The 19251-nt window shown below is 50.3% G+C and overlaps 1 protein-coding gene across 1 annotated transcript in view; it reads left to right on the plus strand.

The window, feature by feature from the left end:
• The window catches only part of LOC144493871 (RNA binding protein fox-1 homolog 3-like), a 59882-nt gene that overhangs the window by 11839 nt on the left and 28792 nt on the right, over window positions 1-19251 (plus strand). The window contains exon 3 of the mRNA XM_078213445.1: window positions 16886-17023. Within this exon, the coding sequence (XP_078069571.1) occupies window positions 16886-17023 (138 nt within the window). The remainder of the gene's footprint in view (window positions 1-16885; window positions 17024-19251) is intronic.

Raw genomic sequence — 19251 nt, forward strand, 5'->3', positions numbered from 1 at the left:
CGCCCTGTCCAGTCACAGTGTGTATCCGCCCTGTCCAGTCACAGTGTGTGTGTCCGCCCTGTCCAGTCACAGTGCGTGTGTCTGCCCTGTCCAGTCACAGAAGACCATATATCGGAGCAGAATTAAGCCATTCGGCCCGGAGTCTGCTCTGCCATTCAATCACGGCTGATAAATTTCTCAACCTCATTCTCCTGCTTTTTCCCCGTAGCCTTTGATCCCCTTACCAATCGACAACCTACCAATCGACAACCTACCAATCGACAACCTACCAATCGACAACCTACCTATCTCTGTCTTAAATACACTCAATGAATTGGCCTCCACCGCCTTCAATGGCAACGAATTCCAGATTCACCACCCTCTGGTTGAAGAAATTCCTCCTCCTCTCAGTTCTAAAGGGTTGTCCCTTTATTCCGAGCCTGGGCCCTCGAATCCTAGTCTCTGCTACTCATGGAAACATCTTCCCCACGTCCACATGGGCGGCACGGTGGAACAGTGGTTCGCACTGCTGCCTCACAGTGTCAGGGACTGTGGTTTGATTCCCGCCTTGGGTCACTGTCTGTGTGGAGGTTACACATTCTCCCCGTGTCTGTGTGGATTTCCTCCGGGTGCTCCAGTTTCCTCCCACAGTCTGAAAGACATGCTGGCTGGGTGCATTGACCCAAACGGGCACCGGAGTGTGGCGACTAAGGAATTTTCACAGTAACTTCATTGCAGTGTTAATGTAAGCCTTACTTGTGACTAATAAATAAAAACTTTCACTGAAACTCTATCCAGGCCTTTCAGTATCCTGTTAGTTTTAATGACATCTCCCTCATCCTTCTAAACTCCAACGAGTACAGACCCAGAGTCCTCAAACGCTTCTCATACATCAGGCTTTTCACTACTGGGATCATTCTCGTGAACCTCTTCTGGACCCTTTCCAAGGCCAGCACATCCTTCCTTAGATACGGGGCCCGAAATTGCTCATAATATTCCAGATGTGGTTTGACCAGAGCCTCATACAGCCTCAGTGGTACATCCCTGCTTTTCTATTCTCGAACTCTCAAAATGAAAGCTAACATTGCATTTGCCTTCCTAACTAACAGCACAACCTGCAAGTTAACCTTGAAAATCCTGAACTAGGACTCCCAAGTCCCAGTGTGTGCACACTCATGGCAGTGTGTACATAAACCAGAGCAGATATAATGAGTGCATGGCAAGATGCACACAGGTGATTTCAAAATAACAGTGCAGAGACAGCAGAGGGGATTGAAATACTCTGAATCGCTTGGAATGGGTTTACCAAGGGTCCTGGGCTGGAGATAATGCAGAGTGCAGGAACTCGGGCTGGGAAGAGAGCTTTAATCTCCATTCCCCTGACCCTGAGATCCTCATTCTTGCTGAGCACACGAACCCAGGGGCTCCGGCTCAAACCTGTCAGAGCGAGCACTCACTGCAGTGTGACCTCTCTAAGCAGCCAGCCCAGCTCCCAGCCCCCTGAGCACCAGCTGCTGCCTCCAGTGAGGTGGCAGCTCCCAGGTGCCGACAGCCCTGTTTGCCATGCCTTGCCATATAAAGGCATCGCAGCCCCCCGAGAGACTCTATAAACAGCTCTCCCCTCCCTGTCTGTCTGTTATTAGCGCAACTGTCTCCAGCCGAAGCTGGACTTGTTCTCTCTAAAGATACAGAATGCTCAATATCAGCACTGTTAATGAGCTGTCATTGCGGTACTGTCTGATTGCTGCTCAGACGATGCGTGCCATCACTGTAACAAGGGACCCTGAATCTGGACATCAGTTCAATTCATACAGAAAACTGTATCAAAACTCTTGTGTTATAGATTCCCCACTGACTAACAGATCCCAGTCTCTGTGTGTTAGATATCCCACACTCACTCACTTTGATACATCCCAGTCCCTGCGTTATATATCCTTCACTGACTGTCTAACAGATCCCAGTCTATGTTATACCCCCTCTCCTGGTATTTGAAGATTATGTCCTGTGTCATAGATTATGTGTGGGTTAGGTGGATTGACCATGCTAAATCGCCCCTAACATGTGTCGGTTAGGTGCACTGGCCATGGTCAATCCACCTAACCCACACATGTGTCGGTTAGGTGCACTGGCCATGGTAAATTTCCCCTTAGTGTCCAACAATGTGTAGGTTTGGGGGATTAGCCATACTAAATGTGTGGGGTTATGGGGATAGGGTGGAGACTGTCAGAGATCTATCAGAGACAGAATGGGGAATCGTATAACACTCAGAGACTGGGATCTATTAGACTCAGTGAGTGGTGGATCTATAACACTCAGAGACTGGGATCTGTCAGACACACTGAGCCTGGGTATTGTGCTCTTTCAGAGATCTGGTGCTGACTCAATGGGCTAAATGGCCTCCATATGCACTGATATTTTGCTGTGTATTTGCTCTTTGTAATGTAACACTGTGTATCTGATCATTGTGATATGACACTGTGTATCTGCTTTGTGTGATATAACACCGCGTATCTGCTCTGTGTGATATGACACCGTATATCTGCTCTGTGTGATATAACACTGCATATTTGCTCATTGTGATATTACATTATTTTTCTGCTTTGTGTGAATTTCACTGTGTTTCTGCTAATTGTGATATAATAGTGTACCTGCTCTGTGATATTGCACTGTGTACTTGCTCTGTGTGACCTTTCACTGTGTACCTGCTCTATGTGACCTTTCACTGTGTACCTGCTCTATGTGACCTTTCACTGTGTACCTGCTCTGTATGACCTTTCACTGTGTACCTACTCTATGTGACCTTTCACTGTGTACCTGCTCTGTGTGACCTTTCACTATGTACCTGCTCTATGTGACCTTTCACTGTGTACCTGCTCTATGTGACCTTTCACTGTGTACCTGCTCTGTGTGACCTTTCACTGTGTACCTGCTCTATGTGACCTTTCACTGTGTACCTGCTCTATGTGACCTTTCACTGTGTACCTGCTCTGTGTGACCTTTCACTATGTACCTGCTCTGTGTGACCTTTCACTATGTACCTGCTCTTTGTGATAACACGTTGTGTATCTGCTCTGTGTGAGACCTCACTGTGCATCTGCTCCTGTGTGAGATTTCACTGTGTATCTGCTCTGTGTGATATAACACTGTGCCTGCTCTCTGTGATATGACAATATGTATCTGTGCTGTGGTATAACACTGTGTATCTGTTCATTGTGATATTCCACTGTGTATCTGATCTGTGTGATATTTCACTGTGTATCTGCTCTGTGTAATATGACACTCTGTATATGTTCTGTGTGAGATTTCAATGTGTATCTGCTTGTTGTGATATTCCACTGTGTATCTGTTCTGTGTGATATGACTTTGCATAACTGCACTGTATGATATAACATTGTGCAATGGGTCTGTGTGATAATTCTCTGTGTATCTGCTCTCTGTGACGTGACACCATGTATCTGTGATGTATTTTTGTTGCTGTGGTGTAATACTTCCCTGTCCTGTGACTTGACACTCTGTAACTGCTCTGTTGGCGAATGGCACAGCAATTGTTTTGTTTGACAAGTGAGTTCAGTTTTTGATTGTTTGCCTTCCGGCAGAAGATTAATTTTATACACAGTAGAATTTTTTTGAATAACAATGTAAGACTATCACTTCTCGTGGACTGGGAGCAAGTTGGCACAAAAAGCTTTGAAATTGGAACTGCCACTTCTGCACAGGGCAATAAACCAATGGAAGTCGAGAGAGAGAGACCGCGAGGCTGAAATTATTCCGAATTTTACAATGAAGCCTCGTCTGAAACCCTATCTTCATGGGATCCTGGCCAAACTTGGATCAGAACCTGACCGAGATCATTCAGTCTGGCTACCAGGGAATTTCCGATTTGGGATTTGCAAACATAAACTGGGATTCCATAGGAATTAGGCGCAGGATTAGGCCACTCGGCCCCTCGAGCCTGCTTGCCATTCAATAAGATGATGCCTGATCTGATTGTAAACCCAACCCCATATTCCTGATGATCCCCGATAACCTATCACCCCCTCATTAATGAAGAATCTATCCTGCTCTGCCTTAAGAATATTCAAGGACCCCACTCATTTACCATGTAACAGATACAAAGTTAGCCTCTCCAATCTTTCCTCATAAGGCAACCCACCCATCCCTGGTGTAAGTCGAGTAAATTGAACTGCTTCTGGCCCATTTACATACGTGGGTGGCATGGTGGCGCAGTGGTTAGCACTGCTGCCTCACAGCGCCAGGGACCCGGGTTCAATTCCGGCCTCGGGTGACTGTCTGTGTGGAGTTTGCACGTTCTCCCCTTGTCTGCGTGGGTTTCCTCTGGATGCACCGGTTTCCTCCCACACTCCAAAGATGTGCAAGTTAGATGGATTGGCCATTTTAGTGTCCCAAGATGTATAGGTTCGGGGGATTAGTGGGATAAATACTTGGGGTTACGGGGAATAGGACTGGGTGGGATTCCTCCTGAGTGTCAGGGGAATTATGTGTGGTTACAGGAATAGGGCCGGGATGGGATTGTGGTCGGTGCAGACTCGATGGGCCAAATGGCCTCCTTCTGCACTGTAAGGATTTTAATTCTAACAAATCTTTTATTACATTAAGGAGACCAATACTGACACAGTCCTCCAGGTGTGGCCTCACTAATGAATTGGAGTCAATTGACCAAGACTAGGTAGCTGTTCAAAGGGCTGAATGGTCTCCTCCTGGGCACACAGCCATTGGTGCTGAGGTTTTGGCAGGGGGGAGGTGTTGAACACACAATTGGAAACTGGTGCTAGGCTCTTCCTCTCAGTCCACTGTGATTGGTCAATGTCGATTGGGCACTCGGAGTTCCGTCTGTTCATTGGTCGCTCATGGCGGAGGTGGGTTGGTGCCTCCTTGGGTGCTGGTGGGGTGGTGTTGGCCCTCTCCCTGCCACTGCCCCCCCCCCCCCCCCCCCCCCACATCCCTACCTCCACCAAGTGGTCCTTAAGTGGACATTGCCCACATCCTTGAGCACCGGGGGGTGGGGAAACACCGGCTCTTGCGCCTGCCGTCCGGCTCTTGGATGTGACTGCCGAACAGACGCAACGTCCGGGTCCAAATGGTGATGGGTAGTGGCTGCTCGACACTGCCGAGGGGTGCGAGGCTTCACACTGTCCGCTGACTCTCACTGCCGCCCTCGGCATTGGCTCCCTCCTCCTGCCCAGCGCAGGGTCGAGTGCAGCGACCCACCATCATCTTCTCGCCAGGTTTCTTTCTGATATATCAACGTTTTATTGGCTCTGACTGTTTTCCATTTTTCCTCCTCTCCCCTCCCTCCCGCCACCCGTTTATCCTTCACCTGCCCCCCTTCATTCCTGTGTGTCTGTCTCTCTTCTTCGCTTCTTCTCTCTGTTTGTCACTCCTCTCTCTCATTCTTTCAGCTCTTCACTCGTTCCTGTCTTCTCTATTCCTTTTTCCCTCTCTCTTTCAGTTCTCCTGTTTTCTGTCTTCTCTATTCTTGTCTCTGTACCTCTCTCTCACTCTCTTTCTCTGTCATCTTTTTCGATGAGCTAGTCGCTGTGATTATCACCCACCATCTCCTTGTGCGGGCTGCTTTTCTCTCTCCCTTCATCCCTCTCTCTCCCTCCTTCCCCGCTCTTTATTCCACTCTCTGTCACCACAATATCTTTCTCTCTGCCCCTCTATCCCATTCTGTCACTGTATTGCCGTTTATAACCAAATTCTCCCTCCCTCGTGATTGTCGTAAAAACCCATCTGGTTCACTAATCCCACCTGACCTTTAGGGAAGAAAATCTGCCGCCCTTACCTGGTCTGACCTACATGTGACTCCAGAGCTCCAGTAATATGATTGACTCTTAAACTGTACTCTGAAATGACCTAGCAAGCCACTCACTTGTAAAGAAAACTGCCACAGAAAAGGCACGAGCAGGATAAAACTCGATAGACCGCCCAGAATGAACCCAAGCACCAGAAACTACACCGGCGCACCCACCCCTGTCAACTTTGTCACATCCTCATGACTAACATCTGGAGGGGGTATGGTGTTGGGGGAGAGGATTATGCCAACATTGGGAGGGCTGTCCCACAGATTGACATCCTCACAGAATCATACCTTAAACATCCACTCCCACCACCGACGCTCAGTAGCAGCAGAGTGTACTATCTACAAGATACACTGCAGCAAAGATCCTTAGACAGCACCTTCCAAACCCACGACCCACGATTTAGAAAGACAAGGGTGGCAAATACATGGGAACAACATCACCTGGAAGTTCCCCTCCAATTCACTCATTATCCTGTCTTCGAAATATATCGCTGTTGCTGGGTCGAAGTCCTGGAACTCCCTCTCTCTATCTCTCTTTCTCTGTCCCTCTCTTTTGATCTATCTCACTTTCTCTCATCTTCTCTCTCGGTCCGTGACCCCCTCTTTATCTCTCTCCTATCTCTCTTTGTGACCCTCTTTCACTCTGTCTCTCTATGTCTCCGACTTTGTCTGCCTGCCTCTCTCTCTGACTGTCGATGTCTCTGTCTCTCTCTCTCTGTGACCCTCTCTCTGTCTATGCTTCTTTCTCTCTCCCTTCTGTGACCCTCTTTCTCTCTGTCTATCGATGTCTCTCCCTCTCACTCTCCCTCACTGTCTGTGTCACTGTCTCTGAATCTCTTTATGGTTCTGACCCTGTTTCACTACATCTCTGACTTTCTCTCTCTCTGTGTCTCTGACTCTTTCACTCTGTCTCCTGTTGTTTCTCTTTCTCTGTCTCTCTCCCTCTGTCTCAGTCCTTCTCTCGCTCTCTCTCTCTCACTGTCTATCTTCCTCTCTGGCTGTTTCTTTCTCTCTCTTTCTCACTGTCTTTGTATCTCTATCCATGTGTCATCCTCTTGGCTCCTCACTTTGCCAATATTTCATCCCTCGTCTCTGTCTCTGTCCATCTCTTTCTCATCATCTCGCCATCCCCCTACCTCATTCTGTCCCTCGCTATCTCCATTCCTGTCTCTCTCTCTCTCTTATTCTCTTTCTCCCTGTCTCTCATTCCATCTCTCCCACCAAACCCGCCTCCTCCTCTCCCTCTAGCCTCTTACCGTGAGTACCCCTCCTCTCTTTCTCCGCTGCTGGTTTAGAGACTGCGATAGGGCAGAGAGAGAGAGAGAGCCAGAGCGCGGACTGCCCCCATCTCCTGCAGGTTTTGAAGGGCATTTTGCATTGTGAACGTCCTTTGATTTTTTTTTTCTCTCTCTGCCTTGTGTCTCATGGACTGGAACCATTAATCAAAACTCGATAACCAGTTACTCACTGCACATGCCTGTGTGATGACTTAGTTGGCACAAGACACTCGTCCTTAAAGGCTTGTGACCTGAGTTTTTTTTGCCGGTTCCCCTCCCCCCTCCAGTGTCTGCGAAGCCTGTCTTTCGGTTTAACAGTCTGATCTAGCGCCACTTCCTGAGGCCTTGTTGGTGGTGCTTGCACAGTGCGATCCTGAATCTTGTGGGGCTGGGGTGAGGCGGTGGGGAGGGCAGATGGGTGCATGAATTGAGACAGCATTAGAGACACCTCTCCCCCCACTCCTCACTCCCCCCCTCCCCCTTCCAACATAGGTATCTGTAATCGACCGATAGAAATGTAGCGAGCAGTTGGTTAAAATAGTCACAAGGGTCCATCGACAGGAGCCTCCAGTCACTCAGCAACACGCAACCAAAGCATTGCTGAAAAGAGAGACTCGTCAAAGTTTTTGGTCTTGCACTCTCATGAGGACAAAGGCAAGAATTCCAAATTTGAGACAATGGCCACAATTTGTGTCACTCTCTCTCTCTTTCACTTTCTCTCTCTCCCTAAAGAGCGAGAGAAGGAGAAGGGTAGGGGTGGACGGTGGCGGCGGGGGGCGGGGGGCGGGGGGCGCGGGTGGAGATACAGCGAGAGGTGTAAGAAAGAGAGTGAGCAAGGGAGAGACAGACACAGGGATAATGGGTAACAGGACAAAGTGGAGACAGGCAGCTCGACATGATGAGAAAGAGGCGGCGAGATGAGGGATAAAAGGTTGGTGACGTGAGGAGGAGACACGGACAGAGGAAAAGACAGGGCGAGAGAGAGAAAAGGTCAGGGACAGAAAGAGAGAGAGAAAGTGACTCAACCAGGATGCCAAGTCAAACTCTGATTGGCTGATGCATTTCCATGGTGAAATCAAAGAGAAACTATTGGCTTCCCCCCAGCCCCCCGCCTGAATAACAAAAAAAGAAACAAGGCGGGGACAGATTCCCTTTGTTTGCAGTGACTGGATCCCAGCATTTGAACATACAGCACCTTGAGCACGTATAGATAAGCCACGTTATGAGCATGATTGATTCTCTTAAATTGATTGTTAATGTCGCTATTAGCACATCAGGTTGTCCCGGCAAGTGCTGCCCAATTGCAGAATCACGTCTTAACAGTGGATGTTTTGTCCCCTGTCGCTCTTACCATGGCAAAGTCTGTGGCAAGTCCAATCACAATTGACTTGCCAACCCCCAATCAGCACCCGGCAGTATAAGCCGTCGTGATCCTCTGAAATGTGGCATTTGACCTGATGAGTCATGGATGAAAAACTTTGGCGACATGCTTCTTCGAGGGTATTTAACATGGAGTTTGTCAGGCTCGGGTGAAATGGTTGATCGTGAGCCTGGTTCACGATCTCGATCCCTCCCGTTTTCTCCTGCCCTCCCCTATGGCACAGAGGAGGTAGTTGGAGGATCACCGCCACCCTCTCCCACCACCCCTCACTTCCACCTGCATCCTTTAGGGGAGGAAATCTGCTGCCCTTTCCCAGTCTGGCTTGCTCGTGCCTCCCAACACCAGCCCCTTGGCTGCCAGGTTAACCCTCCCCATCCACCTCCCCCTGTCCCCCCGCCCCCGGGCCTGTGGCAGCCCCAAGAGGGTGTTAACACACAACAGGAAAGGCTGGTTCCGGCTCTGAGACCCCGGCCAATGGGAATCCCGTGGGCCCCTGTTACGGCAACGTGTGATGTGACCAACTGTATCTTACTGTCGGCTCACAGTGCGGGGGGCTCTCGACCACCTTGCCTTCCCTGGCAGAGAACCATTGGGCTTGGAGAGGGGCAAAGGATTAACCTCTGTTGCCTGTCTCTGTCTAACCGCCTCCCCACCCCAGCAAGCTGTCAACATTTCTCACTTTCACGTCTCAATAGATTAAAAAATGAGTGTGAAAACAGGTCCAAATGAGATAGGTTGGGATATTGTCCTGCTTGGAGCTGCGTGTAGATTAATTGGCGTGTTGAGTTCGAGGCAGCTCGAGAGCATTGGACTGACGAGTGGCTCGGGGCCAGATGCTTGCAAACTTTCTCATCTACGCACCCTCCTCACCCCCTCTCACCTTTCCCCCCCAAACCTTCTCCTCTCCCCTTCACAAAGCCTGCTTCCTGATGGAGCTCACACCGCAGGCAAAACCCAATCCCCCTCATCCCCCGACCTCTTCCTCCCCAACCCTCCCCCAACTCTCCACTCCCACCACCTCTCCATTCCCCCCATCTCTCCATTCCCCCCATCTCTCCATTCCCCTCCATCTCTCCACTCCCCCCACCTCTCCACTCCCCCCCACCTCTCCACTCCCTCAACTCTCCACTCCCACCATCTTTCCATTCCCCCCATCTCTCCATTCCCCCCATCTCTCCATTCCCCTCCATCTCTCCACTCCCCCCACCTCTCCACTCCCCCCCACCTCTCCACTCCCTCAACTCTCCACTCCCACCATCTCTCCATTCCCCCCATCTCTCCATTCCCCCCATCTCTCCATTCCCCTCCATCTCTCCACTCCCCCCACCTCTCCACTCCCCCCACCTCTCCACTCCCTCAACTCTCCACTCCCACCATCTCTCCATTCCCCCCATCTCTCCATTCCCCCATCTCTCCATTCCCCCCACCTCTCCATTCCCACCATCTCTCCATTCCCCCCCACCTCTCCACTCCCTCCCCACCTCTCCAATCCCCCCATCTCTCCATTCCCCTCCATCTCTCCATTCCCCTCCATCTCTCCACTCCCCCTCCACCTCTCCATTCCCCCCACCTCTCCACTCCCTCCCCACCTCTCCATTCCCCCCACCTCTCCACTCCCTCCCCATCTCTCCACTCCCCCCCACCTCTCCACTCCCCCCCCACCTCTCCAATCCCCCCATCTCTCCATTCCCCTCCATCTCTCCACTCCCCTCACCTCTCCACTCCCCCCCTACCTCTCCACTCCCCCCCACCTCTCCACTCCCCTCACCTCTCCACTCTCCCCCCACCTCTCCACTCTCCCCCCATCTCTCCACACTCCCCCCCCACAACAAACCCCCAGCTTCTCTTAATCAGCGCTCGTCCTGACAGCATTATGGCTTGTTGCATCGTGCAGAGGTTGTTGGGAATGGTGTGGGAGACGGCACACCTTGCATGGTGAGGTGGATGGGGGTGTGCCGGGTTGGTGGGGGGGGGGGCGGGTGGGGAAGGAGGGTGGGGGGAGAAGGGACAGCAGGGGGTGTTGGTGGGCAACAGGGGGTAGATAGTTCACCATCAGTGCAATGCTTCCGAGGAAACCCGCCCCTCCGGCCCTCACACGGAACCTTGATACCACTCCTCTCTGCCATGTTAAAGCGGACAACTGAAACCTCAAAACTAGGAGCAGGAGTAAGCCATTCGGCCCTTCAAGCCTGCTCCTCCATTCGATATGATCATGGCTGATCCTCTATCTCAACACCACACTCCCCCATTCTCCCCATACCCCCTGATGTCTTTAGAGGCTAGAAATCTGTTTCCGCCTTTAATATATTCAATGACTTGACCTCCACAGCCCTCTGTGGTGGAGAATTCCACAGGTTCACCACCCTCTGAAAGAATAAATTTCTCCTCATCTCTTTCCTAAATGGCCTACCGCGTACCCAAGACTGTATCCGCTTGTTCTGGATACTCCAGCCAAATGAAACAACATCCCTGCATCCAGTCTGTCCAGCCCTGTCAGTATATTATGCATTTCAATGAGATCCCCTCTCACGTTCCTAAATTCCAGTGAATATAGGCCCAGTCGACTCAATCTCTCCTCATACGACAATCCTGCCATCCCAGGGATCAGACTGGTGAACCTTCGTTGAATTCCCACTATGGCAAATCGATAAGGAGATCAAAACTGCGCACTATACTCCAGATGTGGTCTCACAAAGGCCAGGTGCAGCTGCAGTAAGATATCCTTGCTCCTGTAAGTTTAAAGTTTATTTATTAGAGTCACAAGTAGGCTTCCATTCACACTGCAAAGAAGTTGCTGTGAAGATCTCCCAGTCGCCACACTCCGCTGCCTGTTCGGGTACACTGAGGGAGAATTCAGCATGGCCAATGCACCTAACCAGCACGTCTTTCGGACTGTAGGAGGAAACCGGAGCACGCGGAGGAAACCCACGCAGAGAATGTGCAAACTCCATCCATAATGGCTGCATTCGCATTTATCCACGTTGTACTGCATCAGCCACAAATTTGCCCACTGAACATGTTTAAATCACCTCGAAGCCCCTTAACACCCTCCTCACCACTCACATTCCCACTAAGTTTTGTGTCGTCTGCAAAGCACATGCAGATGGCATGCCCATTGGGGTGGCTGTTGGCAAAAGGGTGGGGGGGTGGGGGGGAAGAAGGGTTAGCTTATCTTGACAACAAAGTAAGACTGAAGGGAACCCCCCCCTCCTCCTCCCAGCTCCCCATGCCACCCCTTCCCACCTCCTCAAAATGAGTAGAGCACGGCGGCCTCACAGAAGTTTGAGGGGTTGCCGAGGGTTGGTACATTTACGGCACCGGTGAATAGACTCAATGCTCACACATCCGCCTCCACTGCACTGGGTGACCACTTGACTGGGTGCGAGTGTGAGTGCGCGCCGTGGCCGGCCTCTTGAGTGCTGGAGTCTAATTGAGAGGGTGGGGGGTGAGGAGGGAACACTTCCTCTCACAGCTTGTGTAGAGGCTGTTCAAACCGGCAAGCAGTAAAGGAGTGAAACAAATAGCGAGGCATGTGGTTCCTGACCTGACTTTACCTGCATGTGGCGCGATAATCTGTACACATGTGAATTGCGGATGTCATGACTGTGCCTCACCCAGGATTTATTCAGGAGGAGATCAGTTTAAACAGCCCTGATTCCCCCACTCTCTACCCGTCCGAAAACCAAAAGGTGCTTTTTTAAAATTCAGATTTCCCCCTTAATAAAAGGCATATTCTATCCAATCAGTACATTTGGAAATGTCCCAATCCTCTTAATAGCTTGCACACCAAGCTTGAGGCAAGGTGAAAATAAAAGAATTTGTTTATTTTTACAGGTATACAGCACACAGACGTACGTACACATACACACATGTGCGCACATGCACGCATGCACACAAGACGCACATGCACACACGCCGTGCGTGCAAACATAAACACACAAGTATGCACACACATACATGCACACACACACATGCGTAAATATAAACACATGAGTACGTGCACACATGCACGAACATGCACACATGCAAGCACACACACACACGTGCAACATAAACACAAGTATGCGTGTGCACACACATGCACGCACATGCACAAACATCAACACACAAGTCCATGCACATACACATGCACGCACACACACACTTGCATAAATATAAACACACAAGTACATGCATACACATGCGCACATGCACACATGCACACATACAAGCACACACACACAAATGTAAACACAGGTATGCGTGCGCGCACGCATGCACTGCACAAACATAAACACACAAGCACATGCACACATGTGCAATGGGAGTTGCAACGCCCACCTCTTTTTACGCTCCCACAGTAAATGGGGGAGAGGGAATAGGGTGAGGGTCCGGGGCACGACGACAGTGAAAATACCAGTATGGGTTCTGCATGTGTCCAGAGCTCAGAATCAAAAGTCAACTGGAATGTTCCTTCGGAGGGGAGAATGTTCTGTCTTTCCAGAGCGAGACTTCCCCGGCAGGAGAACTCGCAGTAGAGTGAGTTAGCCTTGGTGGCACAGGGTCCAAGGACCCAGCAGGCAGCAGGTCTGATGAGGGCCAGAGAGCTTTCTGCTGCCGCCAGCTTGATGGGAGACAGCACAGAAAGAGCATTTGGGCTGGCATGGACAAGATGGGAAGAATGGCTTCCTTCTGTGCTGTAACTTTTCCATGGTTCTAAACGTGACATACCCTATAGATTATTAGGTACATTTACTGGGAGTAAAATAATCTGGATGCTCATTATTAGAGCATGTGTTAGAATGTTTTAGACTCTCTGATTTGGAAGGGGGGGGGGCTTTTATTATATTGCAAATTCCTCCCTGTGGCTTCAAATCCCACCACAGCAGCTGGTAGAATTTCAATTCAATTCACAATATCTGGAAGCCAGTTTCAGTCATGGGGATCATTGCTTATTGTAAAAACCCATCTGGTTCACTGGTGTCCTCCAGGGAAGGCAATCCGCTGTCCTTACCCGGTCTGGCCTCCAGGTGTCTCCAGATGCACAGCAACGTGTGGTGGACTCTTAACTGTCCTGTGCAATGGCCGGGCAAGCCACTCACTTTGAGGGCAATAAATGGCAGTGAGGCCCACATCCCATGAAAGAACACAGAAAACAAAATAGTGATAGGATGAAGTGATTCAGGCGAGTAAATCCCCCGCACCCCGCCTCCCCCATTGGCTGTGGTTGGTTCAGTTAGATTATTGGCTGCGTCCAATTGGACACTTCCAGGGATAAACCTCTGATGATTACCCGATTTGGAAAGGGCAGAGGTTGAAAAGAGAGGGAGAGAGAGCCCAGGACCTGTGAGGAGGAGATGAAATGTTTATCCACGTTGTCTCCTCAACAGTGGCTGATTTGCACCCAAGCAGCATGGTGGCACAGTGGTTAGCACTGCTGCTTCACAGCACTAGGGACCCGGGTTCAATTCCAGCTGTGGGTCGCTGTCTGTGTGGAGTTTGCACGTTCTCCACGTGTCTGCGTGGGTTTCTTTCGGGTGCTCCGGTTTCCTCCCACAGTCCAAAGATGTGTAGGTTAGGTGGATTGGCCATGCTAAATTGCCCCCAAGAGTCCCTGGCCTGGATTCCCACAGTGGTCAGATCGCCCAAAATCCTGGAAGTGGACAAGGGATTCATATAAATACTGTGGCTACCAGAGCAGGTCAGAGGCTGGAAATCCTGCAGAGAGTAACTCACCTCCCAACTGCACCCCCCGCCCACCCCAACTCCCGAGTCTGTCCACCATCTACAAGGACACAAGTCAGGAGTGTGATATAAATTCTCCCCACTGCCTGGATGAGTGCAGCTTCAACAACACTGAAGAAACTCAACACCATCCAGAATAAAGCAACCCCATTTGATTGCTACCCCTCCCACAAACATTCACTCCCTCCGCCACCAATGAACTGTGGCAGGGGTGTGTAACATCTACAAGATGCACTGCAGAAAGTCACCAAAGCTCCTTAGGCAGCACCTTCCAAACCCACGACCACTACCATCTACAAGGACAAGAGCAGCAGATACCTGGGAACACCACCACCTTGATGTTCCTCTCCAAGTCATTCACTCCTTCAATATCACTGGGTCAACACCCTGGAACTCCCTCCCTAACAGCACTGTGGGTGTGCCTACACCACACGGGACTGCAGAAGTTCAAGAAGGTGGCTCCCCACAACCTTCTCAAGGGGCAATTAAGGATGGATAAAAAATGCTGGGCCCAGCCAGCGATGCCCAGTTCCTGCGAATAAATAAAAGACTTGGTATAGGTGCACGGATTGTCTCTGCACTTCTTTCCTTGCCCTATCACCATCCCACTGCCACTTGACGAACCCTTCTTTCGTTCATACTCTCTTGTCTGCCGCCATGTCACGAACTTTCTTCATGTCCCTCTCGCGAAACTGATTCCAAGCTCAAACTTTTACCCAGTTCTGGTGAAGACCTAACCAGCGAAGTCCACATGCCAAAATGAAAAAGCAAAGGTATTATCGTGAAGACTGCTGTATAATTTCCCACTGATTGACCAGTCTCCAAAGGGGTTAGGCCTAGACAGGCATGTCCACATACCCTGGTTAATCCTACGCTATAGTACATTGGCCATTTCATAGACATCAGTTAAAGGTTCTTCCTGCAGTAACCGCCAAGAATGATGCAGCAGGATCTGAAACAGGTGCAGAACAGCCTATATTTTGTGGCATATTTCACAACAGGAAGACAGATTATTATCTGACTAAATGGCTGGACCCCAGCTATTTGCTATAAATATTAATGATTTAGGAACTAAATCTCCAAATTTGCAGATGACACAAAGCTGGGTGGGAGGGTGAGCTGTGAGTGCATCACGGTGGCACAGTGGTTAGCACTGCTGCCTCATAGCCCCAGGGACCCAGGTTCAATTCCCCGCTTGTGTCACTGTCTGTGTGGAGTTTGCACATTCTCCTCGTGTCTGCGTGGGTTTCCTCCGGGTGCTTCGGTTTCCTCCCACAGTCCAAAGATGTGCAGGTTAGGTGGATTGGCTATGCTAAATTGTCCGTTAGTGTCAGGGGGACTAGCTAGGGTAAATGCATGAGGTTATGGGAATGGGGTTGGGTGGGATTGTGGTTGGGGCAGACTTGATGGGCTGAATGGTCTCCTTCTGCACTGTGGAGATTTTATGATTCTATACCGAGATGCTTCACTGTGATTTGGACAAGCTGAGTGAGTGGGCAAATTAATGGCAGATGCAGTGCAATTTAAATAAACGTGAGGTTATCCACTTCAGTAGCAAAAGCGAGAAGGCAGATTTCTATCTGAATGACCATAAATTAGGAGAGGGGAATATGCAACGAGAGCTGGGTGTCCTCATACACCAGTCACTGAAGGTAAGCATGCAGGTGCAGCAGGCGGTAAAAGAGGCAAATGGTATGTTGGCCTTCATAGCGAGAGGCTTCGACTACAGGAGCAGGGATGTGTTGTTGCAATTATACAGGACCTTGGTGAGACCACTCCTGGAATATTGTGTGCAGTTTTGGCTTCTTTAGATGAGGGAGGATGGTCCTTCTATGGAGGGAGTGCAGAGAAGGTTCACCAGGCTGATTCCTGGGAATGGCAGGACTGACGTGTGAGGCAAGATTGAATCAGTTAGGATTATATTCGCTGGAGTTCAGAAGAATGAGAGGGGGCGGAAACCTCATAGAAACCTATACAATTCTAATAGGAGTAGACAGGGTAGATGCAGGAAGGATGTTCCTGATGGTGCGGGAGTCCAGAACCAGGGGTCATCGTCTGAAGATAAGGGGTGAACCATTTAGGATTGAAATGAGGAGAATGTTTTCACCCAGAGAGTAGTCAGCCTGTGGAATTCGCTACCACAGAAAGCAGCTGAGGCCAAAACATTGTATGTTTTCAAGAAGGAGTTAGATATAGCACTTGGGGCGAAGGGGATCAAAGGATATTGGGGGGGGGGGGGAGAGGTGGAAAGGCAGGATCAAGCTATTGAGTTAGATGATCAGCCCTGATCATAATAAATGGCAGAGCAGGCTCAAAGGGCCAAATGGCCTCCTCCTGCTCTTATTCTCTATGTTTCTAATAGCGAGAGGCAGGAATGCTGGCTTGGTTTGCCAAGTCTTCTCCAAGGCTGATGACCAGGCAGGAGAGGGGGGAGGTGGCAATGGTCGAAGGGTTTAAAGGGATAGAGTGTTTATCCTTGGAAGGAGCATGTCTGAGAGGTGCGTGAACTGTTTCAGTTGAAGATCCCTCCTTCATCCAAGGGAGCCCCTCCAAATGCGTTAGCCTAACTGCGCTGACACTGCGCATCACTGGCAGCGAAGCCAGGGGAGGGGAGGTGGACACCAGACCTCTGCAGTGCCCAGTCGCGGTCTCTCCCTCTGAAAGAGTCTTTGTTTTGTATCTCTTTTTTGCACCGGACAGCTACCTGACGATGTGAACAAGGCGGACGGTTCGCAGTCATCGCCGGACCCTGACGCCAGCAAAACTGAGCCCAAGCGACTGCACGTCTCGAATATTCCCTTCCGCTTCCGTGACCCTGACCTCCGCCAGATGTTCGGGGTGAGTTTGCCAGCGGTTGCAAAGCCGCCAATCATGTTGTTTTATTGTCATTGGGCTTGCAATCCAGCGATGTCCAGGGTTCGAATCCCACTACGGGAGGGGGAAATTTGAATTCAAGAAAAATCTGGAATTAAAAGTCTAATTATCGATTGTTGTAAAAGCCCATCTGGTTCACTGATGTGCTTTAGGGAAGGAAATCTGCCGTCCTTACCAGGCCTGGCCTACATGTGACTCCAGAGCCACAGCAATTTTTGGTCAATTCTTAACTGCCCTCTCTCTTTGAAATGGCCAAGCAAACCATTCAGTTTAAGAGAATTCAGTGCTGGGCAACAAATGCTGGCCTAGCCAGCGACACCCACATCCCCACAAAGGAATTAAAAAATGATTTGCTGTGTTATAAGGTGTTTGTAAGCTTAGTGAAGACCACAACCAGAGTGTTGTGTCCAGTTCTGGTCTCCAGACTTTAGGAGTGTCCTTGAGAAGGGTCTGGGAGAGGGCACCCACCAAAATGGTTAAAGAGATGTTTTTGCCACAACTATCTTTGAGTTAGGGAGGTTTTCAATTGACAAGGGGATGGGGTCAAGCATTATAGGTAGGACAGTGGTTGGGCGGCACGGTGACACAGTGGTTAGCACTGCTGCCCTCATAGCGCCAGGGTCCCAGGTTCAATTCTGCCCTTGGGTCACTGTCTGTGTGGAGTCTGCACATTCTCTCCGTGTCTGCGTGGGTTTCCTCGGGTGCTCCGGTTTCCTCCCACACGCCAAAGATGTGCGGGTTAGGTTGATTGGTCATGCTAAATTGCCCCTTAGTGTCAGGGGGATTGGCAGGATTGGAGGGGGTTACAGGGCCTGGGTGGGATTGTGGTCGGTACAGACTTGGTGGGCTGAATGGTATTCTATGATTCTATGACAGGTGGGAAAACAGAGTTAAGGGCCATAATCAGACCCGCAATGATCTTATCGACTGGCGGAACAGGCCCGAGGGGCTGAATGGTCTACTCCTGCTCCCATTTCTTATGATTACATGATCTGAGGCAGGTTGCTTGGAGAAACTGGGGTTGTGATCCTTGGAGATTGGGGGGAGATTCCTGACAAGAGGTGTGCAAGTTGAAGTAAGGGAGATGATGGGAAGCTGTGCCGATTAGCAGGTGATACCAGGAGTGGGGAATTCCTTCCCAGACCCAGGGAGGGCACCATTACAGGTGGGTGGAGAAAATGGGGAGAGCCGTTGACTTTCACTGGCGCGCCACATTTTGCCATTCCTGCCTGCAACGATGCCCGCCAGTGTCAGGGCAGGAAATTCCTGTCACAGGACAAGGGTGGGGGGCTCAGATTGAAGGTTGTGGACAAAACATGAGGTGAAGGGGGTCGGGGGACACGGGGAGGGAACGTGAGGAGGAACAGTATTTACCCAGCGAGTGATAATGAGCTGGAACTCGCTCTCCACAAAGGTGATGGGAGGCCGAGATGATAAATGATTTCAGAGGCAATAAAGGGTAAGGTTCAAATCATAGAATCATAGAATCCCTACTGTGCAGAAGGAGACCATTCGGCCCATTGAGCCTGCACCGATAACAATCCCATCCAAGCCCTATCCCAGTAACTCCTGCCCTCACATTAAGGGGCAATTTAGCACAGCCAATCCACTAATCCATGGATGGCACAGTGGTTAGCACTGCTGCCTCATAGCACCAGGGACTTGGGTTCAATTCCCGGCTTGGGTCACAGTCTGTGTGGAGTTTGCACATTCTCCCCGTGTCTGCGTGGGTTCCCTCCAGGTGCTCCGGTTTCCTCCCACAGTCCGAAAGACGCATGCATTGGCCATGCTAAATTCTCCCTCTGTGTACCTGAACAGGCGCAAAGTGTGGGGACCTTCACAGCAACTTCATTGCCGTGTTAATGTAAGCCTACTTGTGACTAATAAATAAACTTTACTTTTGACCTAACCCTTACATCTTTGGAGTGTGGGAGGAAAGGGGAGCACTCAGAGGAAAGCCTGAGAGAACGTGCAAATTCCACACAGACAGTGGAGTTCCCAAGGCTGGATTCGAACCCAACTCCCTGGAGCTGTGAGGCAGCAGTGCTAACCATTGCATTAACCAATGTCCCCTTTGGGGAAGGAAATCGACCATCCTTACCTGGTCAGGCCTACCTGTGACTCCAGATTCACACAGTGATGTGGTTGGCTCCTAACTGCCCCTCTGAAATGACTCAAGCGCGACACTCTGT

The sequence above is a fragment of the Mustelus asterias genome, chromosome 5, assembly GCF_964213995.1.
Source record: "Mustelus asterias chromosome 5, sMusAst1.hap1.1, whole genome shotgun sequence".
NCBI classification, from domain to species: Eukaryota; Metazoa; Chordata; class Chondrichthyes; order Carcharhiniformes; family Triakidae; genus Mustelus; species Mustelus asterias.